Genomic DNA, 17896 nt, shown 5'->3' with positions numbered 1-17896 from the left:
AAGTAGAGAGGATATGAAATGTAGACTGGGAATGGCAAGGAAAACGTTTTTGAAGAAGAGAAATTTTTTAACATCGAGTATAGGTTTAAGTGTCAGAAAGCCTTTTCTGAAAGTATTTGTGTGGAGTGTAGCCATGTATGGAAGCAAAATGTGGACAATAACTAGTTTAGACAAGAAGAGAATAGAAGCTTTCGAAATATGGTGCTACAGAAAAATGCTGAAGATTAGATGGGTAGAGCACGTAAGTAATGAGGAGGTACTGAATAGAATTGGGGAGAAGAGGAATTTGTGGCACGACTTGACTAGAAGAAGGGATAGATTGGTAGGACATGTTCTGGGTCATCAAGGGTTCACCAATTTAGTATTGGAGGGCAGCATGGAGGGTAAAAATCGTAGAGGGAGACCAAGAGATGAATAAGCTAAGCAGATTCAGAAGGATGTAAGTTGCAACAGCTTCTTGGAGATGAAGAAGCTTGTGCAGGATAGAGTTGCGTGGATGGCTGCATCAGACCAGTCTCTGGACTGAAGACCACACACACACACACACACACACACACACACACACACACACACACACACATGAATACCAACCAGCTGTCTACCAGGACGAATGCCCACTGCCAGACTGTGACCAAGTGCAAAGCAGACCATCCTGTGGTACAGCTTGCAGCTGAACCATAACATCCTTGACTTCAGTGGCTTCTTCACTACTCATGCTGTCTGTATCCTCCCATCCACCACAAGCTTTTTGAACTGCATGGATGGGAGATATCCCTACAACACTTTCTCCACTCACATAGTTATCCCGGCCTCAACCTACGGCAACATACTGTTCCCACACCCCCACCCAGCAGTTCCCAACCCCTTCATCCCATGACTTCCTGCCCATTCTCATCTCCTGCACTGTTTGTTTGCCACCCTCTTCTAATGCACATACTCATCTTTCCCTGCTGCTCTCCTTTTTTGTTCCATTTTCCCCACCTCTCTAACCCGCAACCTCCCGAAGCAGTGCCTGTTGACAGTCTAGTCCCTGCACACTCCTCCCCTTCACTGCCCCTTCCAGATTGCTGCTACCACTCCAAGTGATAGTTGCATTCTGGTCCAGGCTGCTGGAGTTGGTGGTCATGTGTGCATGACGTGTGATTACTTGTGTGAAAGAATGGTGTGTATCTCTCTTTCTCTGATGAAAGCTATGACTGAAAGCTTATGTGTAAGTGTCTTTTAATTGTGCCTTTCTGAGACATTGCTTGTCATCTTTATGGGAAGTAACAATCTATCTTTTCGTACATTGTTGATATTATTCCTACCTGTAGCTTCCATTTTTTGATTATATAGCTCTCTTTTTTTGAGTTAATAATTAATACTTTGATTACCTATCATAAGTATACTACGTGAGTAATACTTTTATGAAATTGAAGCCAGTGTCTTACTAATTAACATATAAATGCCCAGTATGTAGCCATACTGACGAGCAATTTATGTAACCGAAATCTGTCCATAGGCGCTACAGTCTGGAACCGCGTGACTGCTACGGTCGCAGGTTCGAACCCTGCCTCAGGCATGGATGTGTGTGATGTCCTTAGGTTAGTTAGGTTTAATTAGTTCTAAGTTATAGGGGACTGATGACCTCAGAAGTTGAGTCCCACAGTGCTCAGAGCCATTTGATCTGCTGAACATGTAATTAACATTTTATTTTTATTGCTTGTTTTTGGACTTCATTCACCTTGCCTTGCTTATCCAGCTTAACGAGCTGTCTCCTGACATCCTGCAAGGTGAGGGGATGAGTCACCCAGATTGTGCATTTTGTCTCCTGTTTGTAGCTTGATATTTACCTGTTTACAATGATTTTTTTCAAATAAAATAATTACTGATGAATTTAAAAAGTGAATCCCTGTACTGGAGCTTTACAGAAGCACTACTACTTGCCACGAAGCTACAATAATTTTTCAATCCTTAAATCTGCATATTCAGTATGACGAGTGGTGAATGAGATGTTCCTAACTTCTTGGTTTTTCATTAGATGGGAGCTTGGTGGATACCTTTGCACCAGAACAAAACCTTAGAGAAAGGGATGAAGTCTACATGACTTTTTTTTATCGTGCTTGTATAGATCACAGTTCAGCTGAAAGTGACTTTTGTCAGCAAATTAGGTTAAAATGTACAAGAAAATGTTAATTGTTCATTGTTTTGCAGAAGATGCATACCAACAACAAGCTGTAATTGATGGTGAAGCATCACAACTGGATATACTGGATACTGCGGGCCAGGTAATAGGATGTTTTTACTACTGGTGCCCTATTTTTTATGAGAATTATCAGATGAAATAATATTAGATAGAGATAACCCCTTTTGTTTCATGTTCCTACAGACTGTATTGTTTCACTTTCATATAAGATTAAACAATGGAAAGTCCAGGATGGAATATTACAATATTATAAAAAGGATAGATTTCACTCGCCATACAGCGGAGATGTTGAGTTGCAGACAGGCACAACAAAAAGATTACTAAAAAAGTAACCTTTCAGCCAGAAGACCTTCTGAAATAGACAACATACACACTAACACATTCATGTAAATGCAACTCACACACTCGACCATTGTCTCTGGCTGCTGAGGCCAGAGCCCTTGGCAGCCAAAGATAGTGATCATGTGTCTGAGGGTTGCATTTGCATGAGTGTAAATGTATGTGCATGTGTGCGCATGTGGTTTTTTTTTTTTTTTTTTTTTTTTTTTTTAAACCAAGGACTTCTGGCTGAAAGCTTACATGTTCAGTAGTCTTTTTGTTGTGCCTGTCTGCGACTTTCATATAAGATTTTAAGACAAGTTGTTCCATTTCATTCTTAGACTCTCACAATATTCCATTTGAATGATAGCCCATAAATCCATGTTTGTCATTAAAAGTTGTCAAAGTATTTCAATGAGAAATCTGTTCCTTCACCAAAGAAGACGAAGCAAATATTCCCGAATTCCAATCAAGAACAACTGCAAAGATGAGAAACATAGAAGTAGATATCCTCGGTCCAGCAAAGCAGCTTAAATCACTTAATAAAGGCAGTGCTTCTGGTCCAGATGGTATACCAGTCAGGTTCCTCTCAGAGTATGCAGATGTAATAGCTTGCTTGTGACAAGCTCAGTGATGTAGCAGTCTCCAGTCTCCATTACGCCTCATAAGAGCCTCAATATGGTTCAGGGACATATTTTTCATTGTGACCTGTTGTTGCAGTCTGATGATGAGCTTCGTGCAGATCTGGAACGCCGCAGTGTCCACTTTGTACGACGTGTCTTCAGGGGACCTAAAGATAGTAGGGTCTCCACCGGTGCCTTCATCTTTGCTTTCAAGGGAGACACCCTGCCCGAGAAGGTCAAGGTGATGATATATCGATGTGATGTTAAGCCTTACATCCCTCCTCCCATGCACTGCTTTCAGTGCTGGAGGTTTGGGCATATGTCATCGAGATGTGACGCCAACACTACCTGTCGGGATTGTGGACGTGCCTCCCACCCCAACGTCCCGTGTTCGCTGCCGCCGGTTTGTGTCAGCTGCGGACAGAAACATTCACCTTGCTCGTCAGACTGTGCAGTTTATCAAAAAGAATGGAAGATTATGGAGTATAAAACCTTGGACAGGCTCACTTACACAGAGGCTAAACACAATTACGACTGACTTCACCCTGTCCACATTTCATCGACTTTTGCTGCAGCAGCTTTGATGTCACCATCCCTGGCGACGAGCCCCCAAGCTCAGCTGCTTTTTGTGGGCCCTCCAGCCCGGCCGTCTATTCCTGCCTCCCAGGTAGTTGGGGGAACACCCTCTTCCATTGCTCCCCTGTTATCAATATCGCGAGTAACAACCCCTCCTCCTTTGGGGACTTCAGTCCCAACCTCTGCGCTGGAGAAGTGCCCGCCTCCTCTGGCTCCCCTCGCGTGGAAGGGATCACTTGGTGCCCTCCCTTCTATGGTTACTGCCCCTCCAGATGTCCGCCAGTGGCTGAAAAAGCCACCTCCTGAGGGCCGTAGGGCTTCCAGGTCTTCCTCAGTCCATGAGACTGGGTCGGAAAAGCCCACCCAGCCTGATAAACCATAGGACAAACAGGACCCTACCAAAAAGAAGAAAAAGCAAAAGGAGGAGGACATAGAGACAGAAAAGGAGTTCACCCCTGCACCTGCAGATGATGTGGAGCATCTAGCGTCCCCTGAGGAGCTAGATGTTGCTCGACCCACAGCTTGTCTGGAAGTTGACCAGGCTACTATGCATTCGGCGGCGGCGAGTTCTTCTAAGTCATAACCTATCCCCCCCCCCCAGGTTCTTTCATGTCTTCACAGTCGGATACCATTATCCTTCAATGGAATTGCCGTGGTTTTTCCACCACCTTGCTGAGTTGAAACAGCTTTTGTGCCGCTTCCCTGCCACTTGTCTGGCCCTACAGGAAACCTGGTTTCCTGTTCAGTGGACCCCCTCCCTCTGTGGCTACTGGGGTTACTACAAGAACCGCGTAGAATACAACAGGGTGTCTGGCGGTGTTTGTGTTTATGTTCTTGCCACTGTTCCTAGTGCCCCATTGCCACTTCACATGGCTCTCAAGGCTGTGCATGTTTGAATCCGGGCAGGAATGGAGCTTCCATCTGTTCCCTCTACTTTCCCCCAGATGAGGTTGTCCCTCTTGCCGACCTAGCTGCCTTGTTTGCCCAGCTCCCCCCGCCATTCTTCCTTTTGGTGGACTTTAATGCCCACCACCCTTAATGGGGTGGGGCCCAGATCTCGGGCCAGGGTAGGAATGTTGAAGCTCTCTTTGCACAGCAGGACATTTGCCTCCTTAACACCGGTGCTCCCACATATGTTAGCTTGTCTCATGGCACATACTCAGCCACTGACCTCTCTCTTAGTAGCCCAGGTCTTCTTCCATACCTCAGTTGGAGGGTCCACGATGACCTCTGTGGTAGCGACCACTTTCCTATCCTGGTTTTTCTTCTTCAATCCCAACCCCCTGACCAGCTGCCACGATGGTCTCTTTGTGGAGCTGATAGGGCAGCCTACACCTCAGCTACTATGGCCATTGCTCCGCTTCTTGGTGCCATTGATTTGGCAGTGGACGAGGTCACTATGGCCATTGTTTCTGCTGCCGAGGCAACTGTCTCCTGCTCTTAAAGTACCCTAAGGAGTAAGTCAGTCGCTTGGTGGACACCAGAGATCGCAGAAGCTATCCAGGACCGCCGGCGAGCCCTGCAACGACACCGGCGTCATCCTTCCCTGGAGAATCTGGTTGCCTTTAAGCGGCTGCGGGCCCGGGCTCGGCGGTTAATCTGGCGGAGCAAACAGGATTGCTGGGTACGATATGTTGCCACCATAGGTTCTCACACCTCCCCATCTCAGGTGTGGTCGCGGGTTCGGCACATTTTTGGCTTTCGCCCTCATGCATCTGTCCCTTGCCTTTCTCTTCGGGGTACACTTGTACTGACCCAATCGCCGAACATCTGGCAGAGTACTTCGCTCATATTTCCGCGACAGCAGGCTACAGCGCAGAATTCCGTGCCATTAAAGAGCAGGCTGAGCATACGTAGTTGTCGTTTAACACGCACCGTTGGGAACAATACAATGCCCCAATTAGTGAATGGGAGTTCCAAAGTGCCCTTACAGCTTGCCCCGATACCTCTCCAGGTCCAGACCAAATTCACAAACAGTTTCTTCGTCATCTCTCGGCACACTGTCAGGATGAATTACTCACCCTGTTTAACCCCATCTGGACACAGGACATTTTCCCAACTTGTTGGCAGGATAGCGTTACCATCCTGGTGCTGAAACCTGGTGCAGATCCGCTGATGGTTGATAGCTATCACCCTATCAGCCTTACGAACGTTATGTGCAAACTCCTGCAACAGATGGTGAGTCGGCGGCTCATGAGGATCCTCGAAGCTCGGGGCCTCCTAGCCCAGCAACAGGGGGGCTTCCGTCAGGGCCGCTTAGCGATCGACAACTTAGTCTCGCTAGAGTCGGCTATTCGTACAGCTTTTACTGGGCGAGAACATCTAGTTGCTGTTTTCTTTGATCTTCGGAAGGCGTACGATATCACCTGGCACCATCATATCCTTGCTACGCTGCACGAATGGGGCTTACGGGGTCCACTTCCGATTTTTCTATGGAATTTCCTCTCCAATCGCTACTTTCAGGTTCGAGTTGGCACATATTTTAGCTCTGCTCATATTCAGGAGAACGGTGTCCCGCAGGGCTCGGTTCTCAGTGTTTCCCTCTTTTTGGTGGTGATAAATGGTCTTGCGGCTGCGGTGGGCTCATCGGTCTGTTCCTCTCTATATGCCAATGACTTTTGTCTTTATTACAGTTCCCCAAGCATCAGTGCCACTGAACGGCGGCTGCAGAGAGCTATCCATAAGGCACATTTTTGGGCATCCAACCATGGTTTTCAGTTCTCGGCCTCCAAGACCTGATTGGTGCATTTCTGTAGTCATTGCACGGTCCACCTCCATCCAGAGCTCTACCTTGCCAATGAGCTCCTTTGTATTGAGGAGCTGCATCGCTTCCTTGGCATGCTGTTTGATGCTCAGCTCACTTGGACACCTCATCTTCGCGAGCTTAAACAACGGTGCTGGCGGCACCTAAACATCCTTCGCTGCCTCAGCCACACCGTTTGGGGGGTTGCATGAACAACTCTCCTACAGCTCTATAAGGCCTTAGTCCAGTCCAGTCCCGTCTCGACTACGGGAACTTGGTGTAAGACTCAGCAGCACCTTCAATGTTGCAGATCCTCGACCTGATTCTCCATTGTGGCGTCAGACTGGCGACAGGTGCCTTCCGCACTAGTCCAGTGACTAGCCTTCTTGTAGAAGCTAGAATCTCTCCCCTACGATTCCGCCGACAACAGTTGCTTCCATCATGCATCGCCCGCGTCCATGCCTCGCCCAACCACCCAAACTGCAGGCTCCTTTTTCCATCTTCTGCACTCCCCTCCCCACGACAGCGGCCTAGTTTGGGTCTCCCGATCGTGGTTTGCGTTTGTTCCCTTCTCTCGTCACTTGAGTCCTTTCCACTTCCTCCATCGTTCCGGCCATCTTCTTCTACCCCTCCTTGGTCCCTCCCTCACTTGCGGCTTTGCTTGGATTTGTCCTGCAACTCCAAGTCCTCCGTTCCACCTGCCAGTCTTCGTAACAACTCCTGGCTCTTCTTGCCTCGTTTTGCTATGCAGATGTAGTCTACACCAATGGTTCTGTGGTTGATGGACGCACTGGGTTTGCTTTCATCCATTATGACTACGTTGGGCAGCATTCCGTGCCTTGTGGGAGCAGTGTTTTCACTGCGGAGCTGGTTGTTCTTTATCGTGCATTTGCTCACCTTTCCTCCTGCCCTGGGGAATCATTTGTCATATGCAGTGACTCCCTGAGTGGATTGCAAGCACTCGACCAGTGTTTTTCTCGGGACCCCTTGGTGCACGGTATTAAAGATGCTGTTTTTGCTCTCGCCGAGTGTGATCATTCAGAGACGTTTGTGTGGACCCCAGGCCACATAGGCATTCCAGGAAACGAACTTGTTGATCAGTTGGCCAAGCAGACCACCACTTCCCCACCCTCGGAGCTTGGTGTTGTGGAAACAGATTTCCTGTCAGCCCTACATTGCAAGGTCCGCCTCCGCATGGTCAAGTCGTCCACGGCCGTATGGAACTTATCCTTGAGGGGCATGCGTAGGGACTCAGTTGTTCTCTGCCGTCTCCGAATTGGACATACGCGGTTGACCTACAGCTATCTCCTTCGCCGTGAGAACCCGCCCAAGTGTCGCTGTGATGCAGGGCTGACAGTGGTCCATCCTCTGATGGCCTGCCCCCCTTTAGCCCCCTTGCGGCAGTCCTTTAATTTACCAGCTGCACTTCCTTTAATTCTAGGTGATGATGCCTCTATAGCTGACTCAGTTTTACGTTTTATCCGTTCAGCTGGGTTTTATCACTCGCTCTAGTGTGGGCGCTCTCGCATGATTTCTCCAGCTACACCCACTCCAGTGCCTTTTAATTGTGACGTGGATACCAAAATAGTGTCTTTTATGGTAACAAGTTGTGTTGGTCCCTCTATCAACACTTTCCAGCTGGAGGTTATTCATTGGTAGTTGAGAGGTTGACCTTTTACCTGATCCATCAACCACTGTAGTCTGTTTTACTCTAGTCAACTATTTGCTCTGCTCCTTTTAAGTGTCCTCTATTTTGTGTTACTGCGGTGTTCATTTTAGCTTTGTACCCCTTGGTGTTCCCTCCCTCTGGATGCAGAGGTTACGCTTTTACTGTATAGGCCTTTTACAAGTATGTCTGTTTGGAACTGGGGACTGATGACCTCGATGTTTAGCCCCCATCAAACCCCAAAACCAACCAATCTTTATACTCTTGAAGTAATGAGTGCTATCTACAGGTAACATCCAATTGACTGTGTATTTTTAGGTTTTCAGAAGGCTTTTGATACTGTTCCTCACAAGCGTCTTCTAACCAAACTGTGTGCCTTGGAATATCGCCTCAGTTGTGCGACTGGATTCGCGATTTCCCGTCAGAAAGGTCACAGTTCATAGTAATAGATGGAAAGTCATTGAGTAAAACAGAAGTAATATCCAGCATTCCCCAAGGAAGTGTTATAGGCCCTCTATTGTTCCTGATCTATATTACCGACATAGGAGACCATCTGAGTAGCCCTCTTAGATTATTTGCAGATGATTCTGTCATTTACCACCTTGTAAAGTCATCAGATGACCAAAATGAATTGCAAAATGATTTATATAAGATATCTGTGTCATGTGAAAAGTGGCAATTGACCCTGAATAAAGAAAAGTGTGAAGTTAATCACATGAGTACTAAAAGAAATCTGCAAAATTTCGATTACACGATAAGTCACGCATATCTGAAGGCTATAAATTCAACTAAATACTTAGGGATTACAATTACAAATTACATAATTTGGAATGATCACATAGAAAATGTTGTAGGTAGACAAACCAAAGATTGTGATTCATTGGCAGAACACTTTTAGAAGGTGCAACAGATCTACTAAAGAGACTGCTTACACTACACTTGTCCACTCTGTTCTGGAGTATTGCTGTGCGGTGTGGGATCCGTATCAGGTGGGACTGACGGATGATATTGATAAAGTTCAAAGGGCAGCTCGTTTTGTATTATCGTGATGTAGGGGAGGTAGTGCCACAGACATGATGTGTGACAATCGTTAAGTGTTTTTCATTGTGATGGGATCTTCTCATGAAATTTCAATCACCAGTTTTCTCCTCCAATTGCAAAAACATTCTGTTGGCACCCACCTACATAGGGAGAAATGATCATCATGATAAAATAAGAGAAATCAGGGCTTGCACAGAAAAATTTAAGTGCTCATTTTTCCCGTGCACCGTTAGAGAGTGGAACGGTAGAGAGATAGTTTGAAGATGGTTCATTGAACCCTCTGCCAGGCACTTGATTGTGAAAAGTAGAGTAATCACATAGATGCAGACGTAGATGTAGATGTTGAATACGTTGTAGTCAGTGATAATGGGTATAGTAACAGTTTATTAATTATTACTTATTCTCTACATCTGCATCTATAAGCAGTGTGGCCTCAGTTGCCTGAGACTGCAGCCGTGTGTGTGAGTTGCATTTGCACGAATGTGTATGTGTGCCTGTTTGTCATCTAATTTTGATGAAGGCCTTACTGGCTGGAGCCTATATTTGTGACAGATTTTTGTTGTGCCTATCTGCAACTCTGCATCTCTGTTATATAGTGAGTGGCAACTTTCCTTTTCACAATATTGTTACATTCCATCTTGCATTTTCTACTGTTTGATATACTCTGAAAATCATGGTCAAGTGCATTGCAAAATGCACTCTCAGTTGTGCCATATATTAAAGTTTTTCCACATTCCATTCACAGATGGAGCATGGAAAGAATGAGTAAAATAGTGTACCAAATTGATTTGAATTACTTGGTAATAAATATGTGTTTCTTTAAAAAATGAAATATAATGCAGTAACTCATGATTATAAAAGTGAAAATAAACTTATCAACCTGTAATTATAGTCACATTTCTGTCCTATCCATGTTCTCAAACATTTTTGAATAGGTGGCTTACAACAGAATATTGGACCATCTTTCTGACGATACATTTTAACCTCCAGAGAACATGATATATAATCTCAAAAACTCATTTCTGGTAGAAGTAAACCAGGAAAATTACTGTGTTATTATCACCTGTCATCCTCTATTGTAATGTATACAGGGTTATTACAAAGGATTGAAGCGATTTCACAGCTCTACAATAACTTTATTATTTGAGATATTTTTACAATGCTTTGCACACACATAGAAAAACTCAAAAAGTTTTTTTAGGCATTCGCAAATGTTCGAATGTGCCCCTTTAGTGATTCAGCAGACATAAAGCCGATAATCAAGTCCTCCCACACTCGGCGCAGCATGTCCCAATCAATGAGTTCGAAAGCATCGTTGATGCGAGCTCGCAGTTCTGGCACGTTTCTTGGTAGAGGAGGTTTAAACACTGAATCTTTCGCATAACCCCACAGAAAGAAATCGCATGGGATTAAGTCGGGAGAGCATGGAGGCCATGACATGAATTGCTGATCATGATCTCCACCACCACCGATCCATCGGTTTTCCAATCTCCTGTTTAAGAAATGCCGAACATCATGATGGAAGTGCGGTGGAGCACCATCCTGTTGAAAGATGAAGTCGGCGCTGTCGGTCTCCAGTTGTAGCATGAGCCAATTTTCCAGCATGTCCATATACACGTCTCCTGTAACGTTTTTTTCGCAGAAGAAAAAGGGGCTGTAAACTTTAAACCGTGAGATTGCACAAAACACGTTAACTTCTGGTGAATTGCGAATTTGCTGCACGAATGCGTGAGGATTCTCTACCGCCCAGATTCGCACATTGTGTCTGTTCACTTCACCATTAAGAAAAAATGTTGCTTCATCACTGAAAACAAGTTTCGCACTGAACGCATCCTCTTCCATGAGCTGTTGCAACCACGCCGAAAATTCAAAGTGTTTGACTTTGTCATCGGGTGTCAGGGCTTGTAGCAATTGTAAACGGTAAGGCTTCTGCTTTAGCCTTTTCCGTAAGATTTTCCAAACCGTCGGCTGTGGTACATTTAGCTCCCTGCTTGCTTTATTCGTCGACTTCTGCTGGCTACGCATGAAACTTGCCCGCACGCGTTCAACCATTTCTTCGCTCACTGTAGGCCGACCCGTTGATTTCCCCTTACAGAGGCATCCAGAAGCTGTAATCTGCGCATACCATCGCCGAATGGAGTTAGCAGTTGGTGGATCTTTGTTGAACTTCGTCCTGAAGTGTCGTTGCACTGTTATGACTAACTGATGTGAGTGCATTTCAAGCACGACATACGCTTTCTCTGCTCCTGTCGCCATTTTGTCTCACTGCACTCTCGAGCGCTCTGGCGGCAGAAACCTGAAGTGCGGCTTCAGCCGAACAAAACTTTGAGTTTTTCTACATATCTGTAGTGTGTCGTGACCATATGTCAATGAATGGAGCTACAGTGAATTTATGAAATCGCTTCAATCATTTGTAATAGCCCTGTATTTACTGGGCCATGCGAAATAGAAGTAAAATAACATGTTCATTGATATGACAAGAACGATTATTCAAAGCAGAAAAGTCTAGTAAACATGGGCTCTAGAATGCATACCTTTAGAGCTATGAGCACTTATTCAGTAGAAGAGATGCTTCACAGTAGCAAAGAGAGACAATTGCTACTAGCTTTTAAGGAATGCACTTTAGAACCCATGTTTACTGGAACCTCTTATTTCCCATCACCTCAAAATATGGAAAGCAAGGAGATTTCAATGGGAGAGATTTGGTTCACATTACTGAAGAGGAAGACTTATAGTGCTACACTGTGTGTGAGATGTAGGATGTATAACAACATGACCAGAGTCTGAGGAAGCACACTTTTTATTTTCACTGAGATGGTACAAGCATGATACACTTACACATTCAGAAGCCATTAATTCAAGTGACAGTCAAAGACTGCTGACCTCAGTCAAGTACCAGTGATATTTTTTCTTCGCCCAGAAGTCCTACAGAGGAGCGCCACGAGGGAAGGTGCACGGTGTGCAGAAATGACAAGACAACATAGTGAGAGAGGTCATCCAGCTGCCATGTGGATGTGACAGGCACGTTTTCATCTGCTTTTGGGTTGACGTTGGGAAGTGATGTTCACCACATAGTGTACACATGATACTCACAAAGGCATGCTAGCATGCATTGGGGGCAGCTGAAGTGTAAGTGTGTGGTGGTGTCAGAGGTCAGAGACATGGCAGACAAGTCACTGGTGCCAGATGGCACGAGTGATGACGCGTGATCTAGAGGATGGTGTCACGGGATGTGATGGTGAGGACACAATCAGCTTAGAAGCGAGAGATGAAAACAGCAGTATTGACATCAGAAGTCTAGAACTGGCCACAGTCTGATTGCTGCCCCCTTGAAAAGGAAGTTGTTGTTGATCAACTTGATGTTAAGATCTTTGGGAAGGAAGTCGTGGGTATCAAGGTGCAACCCAAATGTTGGGAGTACATTGCTGATAGTGGGAGGGTTGTCTAATGGAGGAGTGGAGAGTACTTGGCAGGGATCATAATCTGGTGAAGCTTCTTGCAGGGTCGACATCAGCTCAAGATGATTAACGGACACTGTCATAGGTTTCCCGTGTAACAATATATTAGAGGTATGGTTGTCCCCAGAGCATCTTGTGGGAACCAGAGTCTGGGGGTTGTGAGGCTGGTCATCCTGTGCCATTGCATAACATTGTGAACTCTCAGTTGTGTAGAGCCTTGTCGAGGAAAGCTTCAGTCACTGAGTACAGGAGAAGGGGGTGTTATACAGAGCTTAGTGATGTGTTGCTTTAATCATGATACCAGGTCTCGCAGGTCTGGAGGCACAGTTGACGATTGTCAGAAAACAAGTCCACAGGCAGTGATAGCACTTCACCATACAAAATTTCAGTGAGTGAGGCTCCAAGGTTGCATTTGTGGACCGTACACACTCCCGGAAGTACCCACAGTTATGCCTCTGCCCAGAGTCCACCGTGGCACACGACCCACGTTTGAGGTGCAGTGCCACCACTTGATGAGCCCATTGCTCTGTGGGTGATATGCCTTCGTTCTAAATCAAAGGGTGCCGACCATGTTGCATAATTTGAGGAAGAGAGTGGATTAAAACTGCCGACCTCCATCGGTTGTAATAGATGTGGGGCAGCGAAAGTACAAAATCCACATATGAATAAAGGCTTTGGCAGCAGGCTTGGCCATTACGTCCTTGAGTGGTGTGGCTTCCTTCCATTGTGTGAAGCGATTGATCAGCAATAGGATGTACCAGTAGCCATCGGTGATGGGTAGTAGTCCACAAGTTCAACAAGTGGATGTTAAAAATGTCCTTCTGGGACTTCAGCATTACCCATGGACAGTTGAACATGGCTTGAAACTTTACTCTTTTGGCACAGAATGTGTGCATGAATCTGAAGCTTACAATCTTTCTTCACATTACACCATACAATATGGCATAGTTGGATGTGTGCCAGGGTATGGCAAGTTAAATAACTGATCAAAGATGATATTGTGGAATGGTTGGAGATCAAGAGGGTGTGACTGTTTTCGTGAAATGTTTCATAGGTTTGTGGAGGGGTTGTGAAGAACAACTTGTAACTGATCGTCTTGCTGTTGTGCTTCATTAACTATTTGTAGTGGAATTGGGATGATATGGCATTGATGCTCAAGAAATTATCTGTCACAACATTTTACACACCTTTCGGGTGATGGACGTTAGTGGTGAACTGTGCAATATAATCTAAGTGCCGAAGATGTTGGAGCAAGTGTCCTTGGGCAGGTTTCAGATAATCAGCGAGTGGACGGTGATCCATAAAAATAATTGGAGGACATTTTTTGATGTCTTGTAGGAAGTAACGCACTGCTTCATAAAGTGCTAGTAGCTATAGATCATATGCAGACCACTTGTGTTGTGAAGGTAAGAGCTTGCACAGAAAAAATAGTGCGCCTGTTGAATACCCCCTACCTTTTGTTGTAGGACAGCACCAGTAAGTCACGTCTGCAGTTATGATCAGTCAGGCAGAAGGTGCTCCTAAGTGATGGCTTAGCTGAAAAAAATCTTTATATGCAGGGAAGAGCATGGAGACACTTTAGGGGGGGGGGGGGGGAGCAGGAAATGCAATACTGACCTTTTTGTCAGGATATGAAGACAGTGCTGTAAGTGTATCCACAGATGGCAGAAGAGTTTCAGTGCTGAATTGATGCAGAGAGGCTGAGGGGACATCACATGAGGGTTGAGGTGGTCAATGTAGCTGATCGAGATGGCGCCACGCCATTTGGAGTTCTTAAACAACTTCATGAATTCTGCACTGGATTGCATTGTTGTAATTTTGCAGGTGTATGTCTGTCTGTCTGTCTGTGTGTGTGTGTGTGTGTGTGTGTGTGTGTGTGTGTGTGTGTGTGTTGAAATAGAGCTATTATATTTGCTGAATATGATCAGTGGTGTGAAGGCAGTCTTGGAAGGTACTGATGGCTGCTGAGCATTACCTTGATTTGCAGAAGCTGCTACGTGAATAGGGCAGTACTGTTGTGCTGTGCCGCTAAGGCAGTGTGGCCAGAAACACCTGTGGCAGGGCCTAATGTTTCAGTCACCTGCATGACCTTTCAGCATCTTTCATATCCAGTTCTCCAAGAGTTACCAGATGCTACCATCTTTTATGCTGATGGACTTAAAACTGTGTATCACGGTGAATATGTTTTTACATTTCCTGCCAGCATGGAATGCCATTCACTGTCTGGAACATTTGGCAGAGCTGACAGCCATTAGCAGAGCCCTCCATTTTATTATAGGGCCTCACATGACATATTAAAAAAAGATGCTGCGACTTACCACACAACGGGAAAGTGCTGGTAGATACACAATAAAAAAAAACACACACACACACACACACATATCAGGCTTTCACAACCCACAGTTGCTTCATCAGGAAAGAAGGAAGAAGAGAGAAAGACGAAAGGATGTGGGTTTTACGGGAGAGGGTAAGGAGTCATTCCAATCCCGGGAGCGGAAAGACTTACCTTGGGGGGAAAAAGGGACACACACACACACACACACACACACACACACACACACACACACACACATACACACATATCCATCCGCACATATACAGACACAAGCAGACATATGTAAAGGCAAAGAGTTTGGACAGAGATGTCAGTCGAGGCGGAAGTACAGAGGCAAAGATGTTGTTGAGTGACAAGTGATGTACGAGGGGCGGATACTTGAAATTAGCGGAGGTTGGGGCCAGGTGGGTAATGGGAAGGATATATTGAAGGGCAAGTTCCAATCTCCAGAGTTCTGATAGGTTGGTGTCAGTGGGAAGTATCCAGATAACCCGGACGGTGTAACACTGTGCCAAGATGTGCTGGCCGTGCACCAAGGCATGTTTAGCCACAGGATGATCTTCATTACCAACAAACACTGTCTGCCTGTGTCCATTCATGCGAATGGACAGTTTATCCATCCGCACATATACAGACACAAGCAGACATATGTAAAGGCAAAGAGTTTGGACAGAGATGTCAGTCGAGGCGGAAGTACAGAGGCAAAGATGTTGTTGAGTGACAAGTGATGTACGAGGGGCGGATACTTGAAATTAGCGGAGGTTGGGGCCAGGTGGGTAATGGGAAGGATATATTGAAGGGCAAGTTCCAATCTCCAGAGTTCTGATAGGTTGGTGTCAGTGGGAAGTATCCAGATAACCCGGACGGTGTAACACTGTGCCAAGATGTGCTGGCCGTGCACCAAGGCATGTTTAGCCACAGGATGATCTTCATTACCAACAAACACTGTCTGCCTGTGTCCATTCATGCGAATGGACAGTTTGTTGCCGGTCATTCCCACATAGAAGGCTTCACAGTGTAGGCAGGTCAGTTGGTAAATCACGTGGGTGCTTTCACACGTGGCTCTACCTTTGATCGTGTACACCTTCCGGGTTACAGGACTGGAGTAGGTGGTGGTGGGAGGGTGCATGGGACAGGTTTTACACCGTGGGCGGTTACAAGGATAGGAGCCAGAGGGTAGGGAAGGTGGTTTGTGTGTGTGTGTGTGTGTGTGTGTGTGTGTGTGTGTGTGTTTGTGTGTTTTTTATTGTGTCTATCTACCAGCGCTGTCCCGTTTGGTAAGTCACAGCACCTTTTTTAACATTCCACGTGGGAAAAATATATCTAAAAACAAAGATGATGTGACTTACCGAACAAAAGTGCTGGCAGGTCGATAGACACACAAACACACACACAAAATTCAAGCTTTCACAACAAACTGTTGCCTCATCAGGAAAGAGGGAAGGAGAGGGAAAGACGAAAGGATGTGGGTTTTAAGGGAGAGGGTAAGGAGTCATTCCAATCCCGGGAGCGGAAAGACTTACCGTAGGGGGAAAAAAGGACGGGTATACACTCGCGCACACACACACATATCCATCCACACATATACAGACACAAGCAGACATCTCACAAGCAGACATATTTAAAGACAAAGACAGTCAACTGCCCATTCCTTCAGGGACACCCTGTATTTATTGGTCCAGTTTGAGCATACTTTACAGCATGTAAGAGTGATATTGAATAGGTCAAAATAACACAGCTTAACATAATGTGAGGGAAAGGCAACCACTCACCTATAGGGGACTGATGTGTGGAACACAAAAACAGATAACAGAAAACAGTTTTCACACTGTCTTTCAGGTACATACTTTCACCACACAATCATCCAGACGCATGCTCCCAGAAGATTGTTGTGTTTGATTGTTGTGTTTTGAGTGTCTGTGAGAATGTATATACTTTCACTAGAAAAAGAACAACAGCATGAAAGCTAGTGTGAATGCTGTTTTCTGTTACATGTTTCTATGTTCTACACATCAGTCAGCCATAAGTCAGTAGTTGCCTTTCCCTTATTTATGTTGTTCAATCCAGGGATTTCCATTAAAGTTATAGCTTAACATAGCATACTATATTTTAAAAAAAGTAAAATACACAAATGTTCTCCACTCTGAAGGGCTCTCCAAAAACTAGAATTCCAAAGAACTAAAAATTAATTGTAGGCAACAGAAGGAGAAGTAAAGGTAACTAAAAAGCTCAGTTTACCTGACTTTTTATTTAGACATATTTCTCATTGGGTTGATTTGTAGACAGACTTGATGACATATTTCATCTACTTTATCCAGTAACATCCTATTGCGTACAACTGGAGGCCAGTGCAGCTAAGAGGTCAGACAAGTGTTTATTCTACAGAAATGTACAGTAAGATTATTCTGTTTAGTCTATAACTATATATCTTCCACAAGCATCTGGCAGTTCAGATTTTTCAGCACCTCCATGCCAGTCTCCTGTGGGTCAAACATACCTGCCCCCCTCCTCCCCCCCCCCCCCCTTCACCACACCAGGGGTTCACCACTCTTCGGTGAGTTTGTGCATGGCTACTGTGAGGCCCCAGCCTTTGCAGCACCTTTTCGCTTTTGTGCTGCATGTCTATTCTCCTTCTATTATTTTTACCCTTACTTGGGGAACATTTCTGGGATATTTTTGGGATTGTGTTTTGAATTTTCAGTGGCCTGAGATCAGAACAGTCCCTACACTGTTTCTTTCTTTCTTGCTTTCTTTCTTCATTCTCCATCTCCTACCCTTCCTGGGTTTCAGTGTTTGAGGTTCCTCTTTGTTTCTTCTTCCTCCCTGTGCACTCCTGAAGGCCAGCTCTTGCATCTGACATGTAAAAGGTGACTGGATAACACGTGAATTCCAGCCCCAGGTCAACAGCTAGGGTTCACACATCCCCCCTGGTACAGGCAAGGCTCAATTGG

General features: G+C 45.4%; 1 protein-coding gene across 1 annotated transcript in view; it reads left to right on the top strand.

The window, feature by feature from the left end:
• Positions 1-17896, top strand: part of LOC126262530 (GTP-binding protein Rit2) — a 102253-nt gene that overhangs the window by 17405 nt on the left and 66952 nt on the right. Inside the window, exon 3 of the mRNA XM_049959202.1 lies at positions 2194-2267. Within this exon, the coding sequence (XP_049815159.1) occupies positions 2194-2267 (74 nt within the window). The remainder of the gene's footprint in view (positions 1-2193; positions 2268-17896) is intronic.

Source organism: Schistocerca nitens, chromosome 6 (genome assembly GCF_023898315.1).
Source record: "Schistocerca nitens isolate TAMUIC-IGC-003100 chromosome 6, iqSchNite1.1, whole genome shotgun sequence".
Classification (NCBI taxonomy): Eukaryota; Metazoa; Arthropoda; class Insecta; order Orthoptera; family Acrididae; genus Schistocerca; species Schistocerca nitens.
Note: the sequence above shows the minus strand (reverse complement) of the source record. Positions and strands in the feature narration are given on the sequence as shown.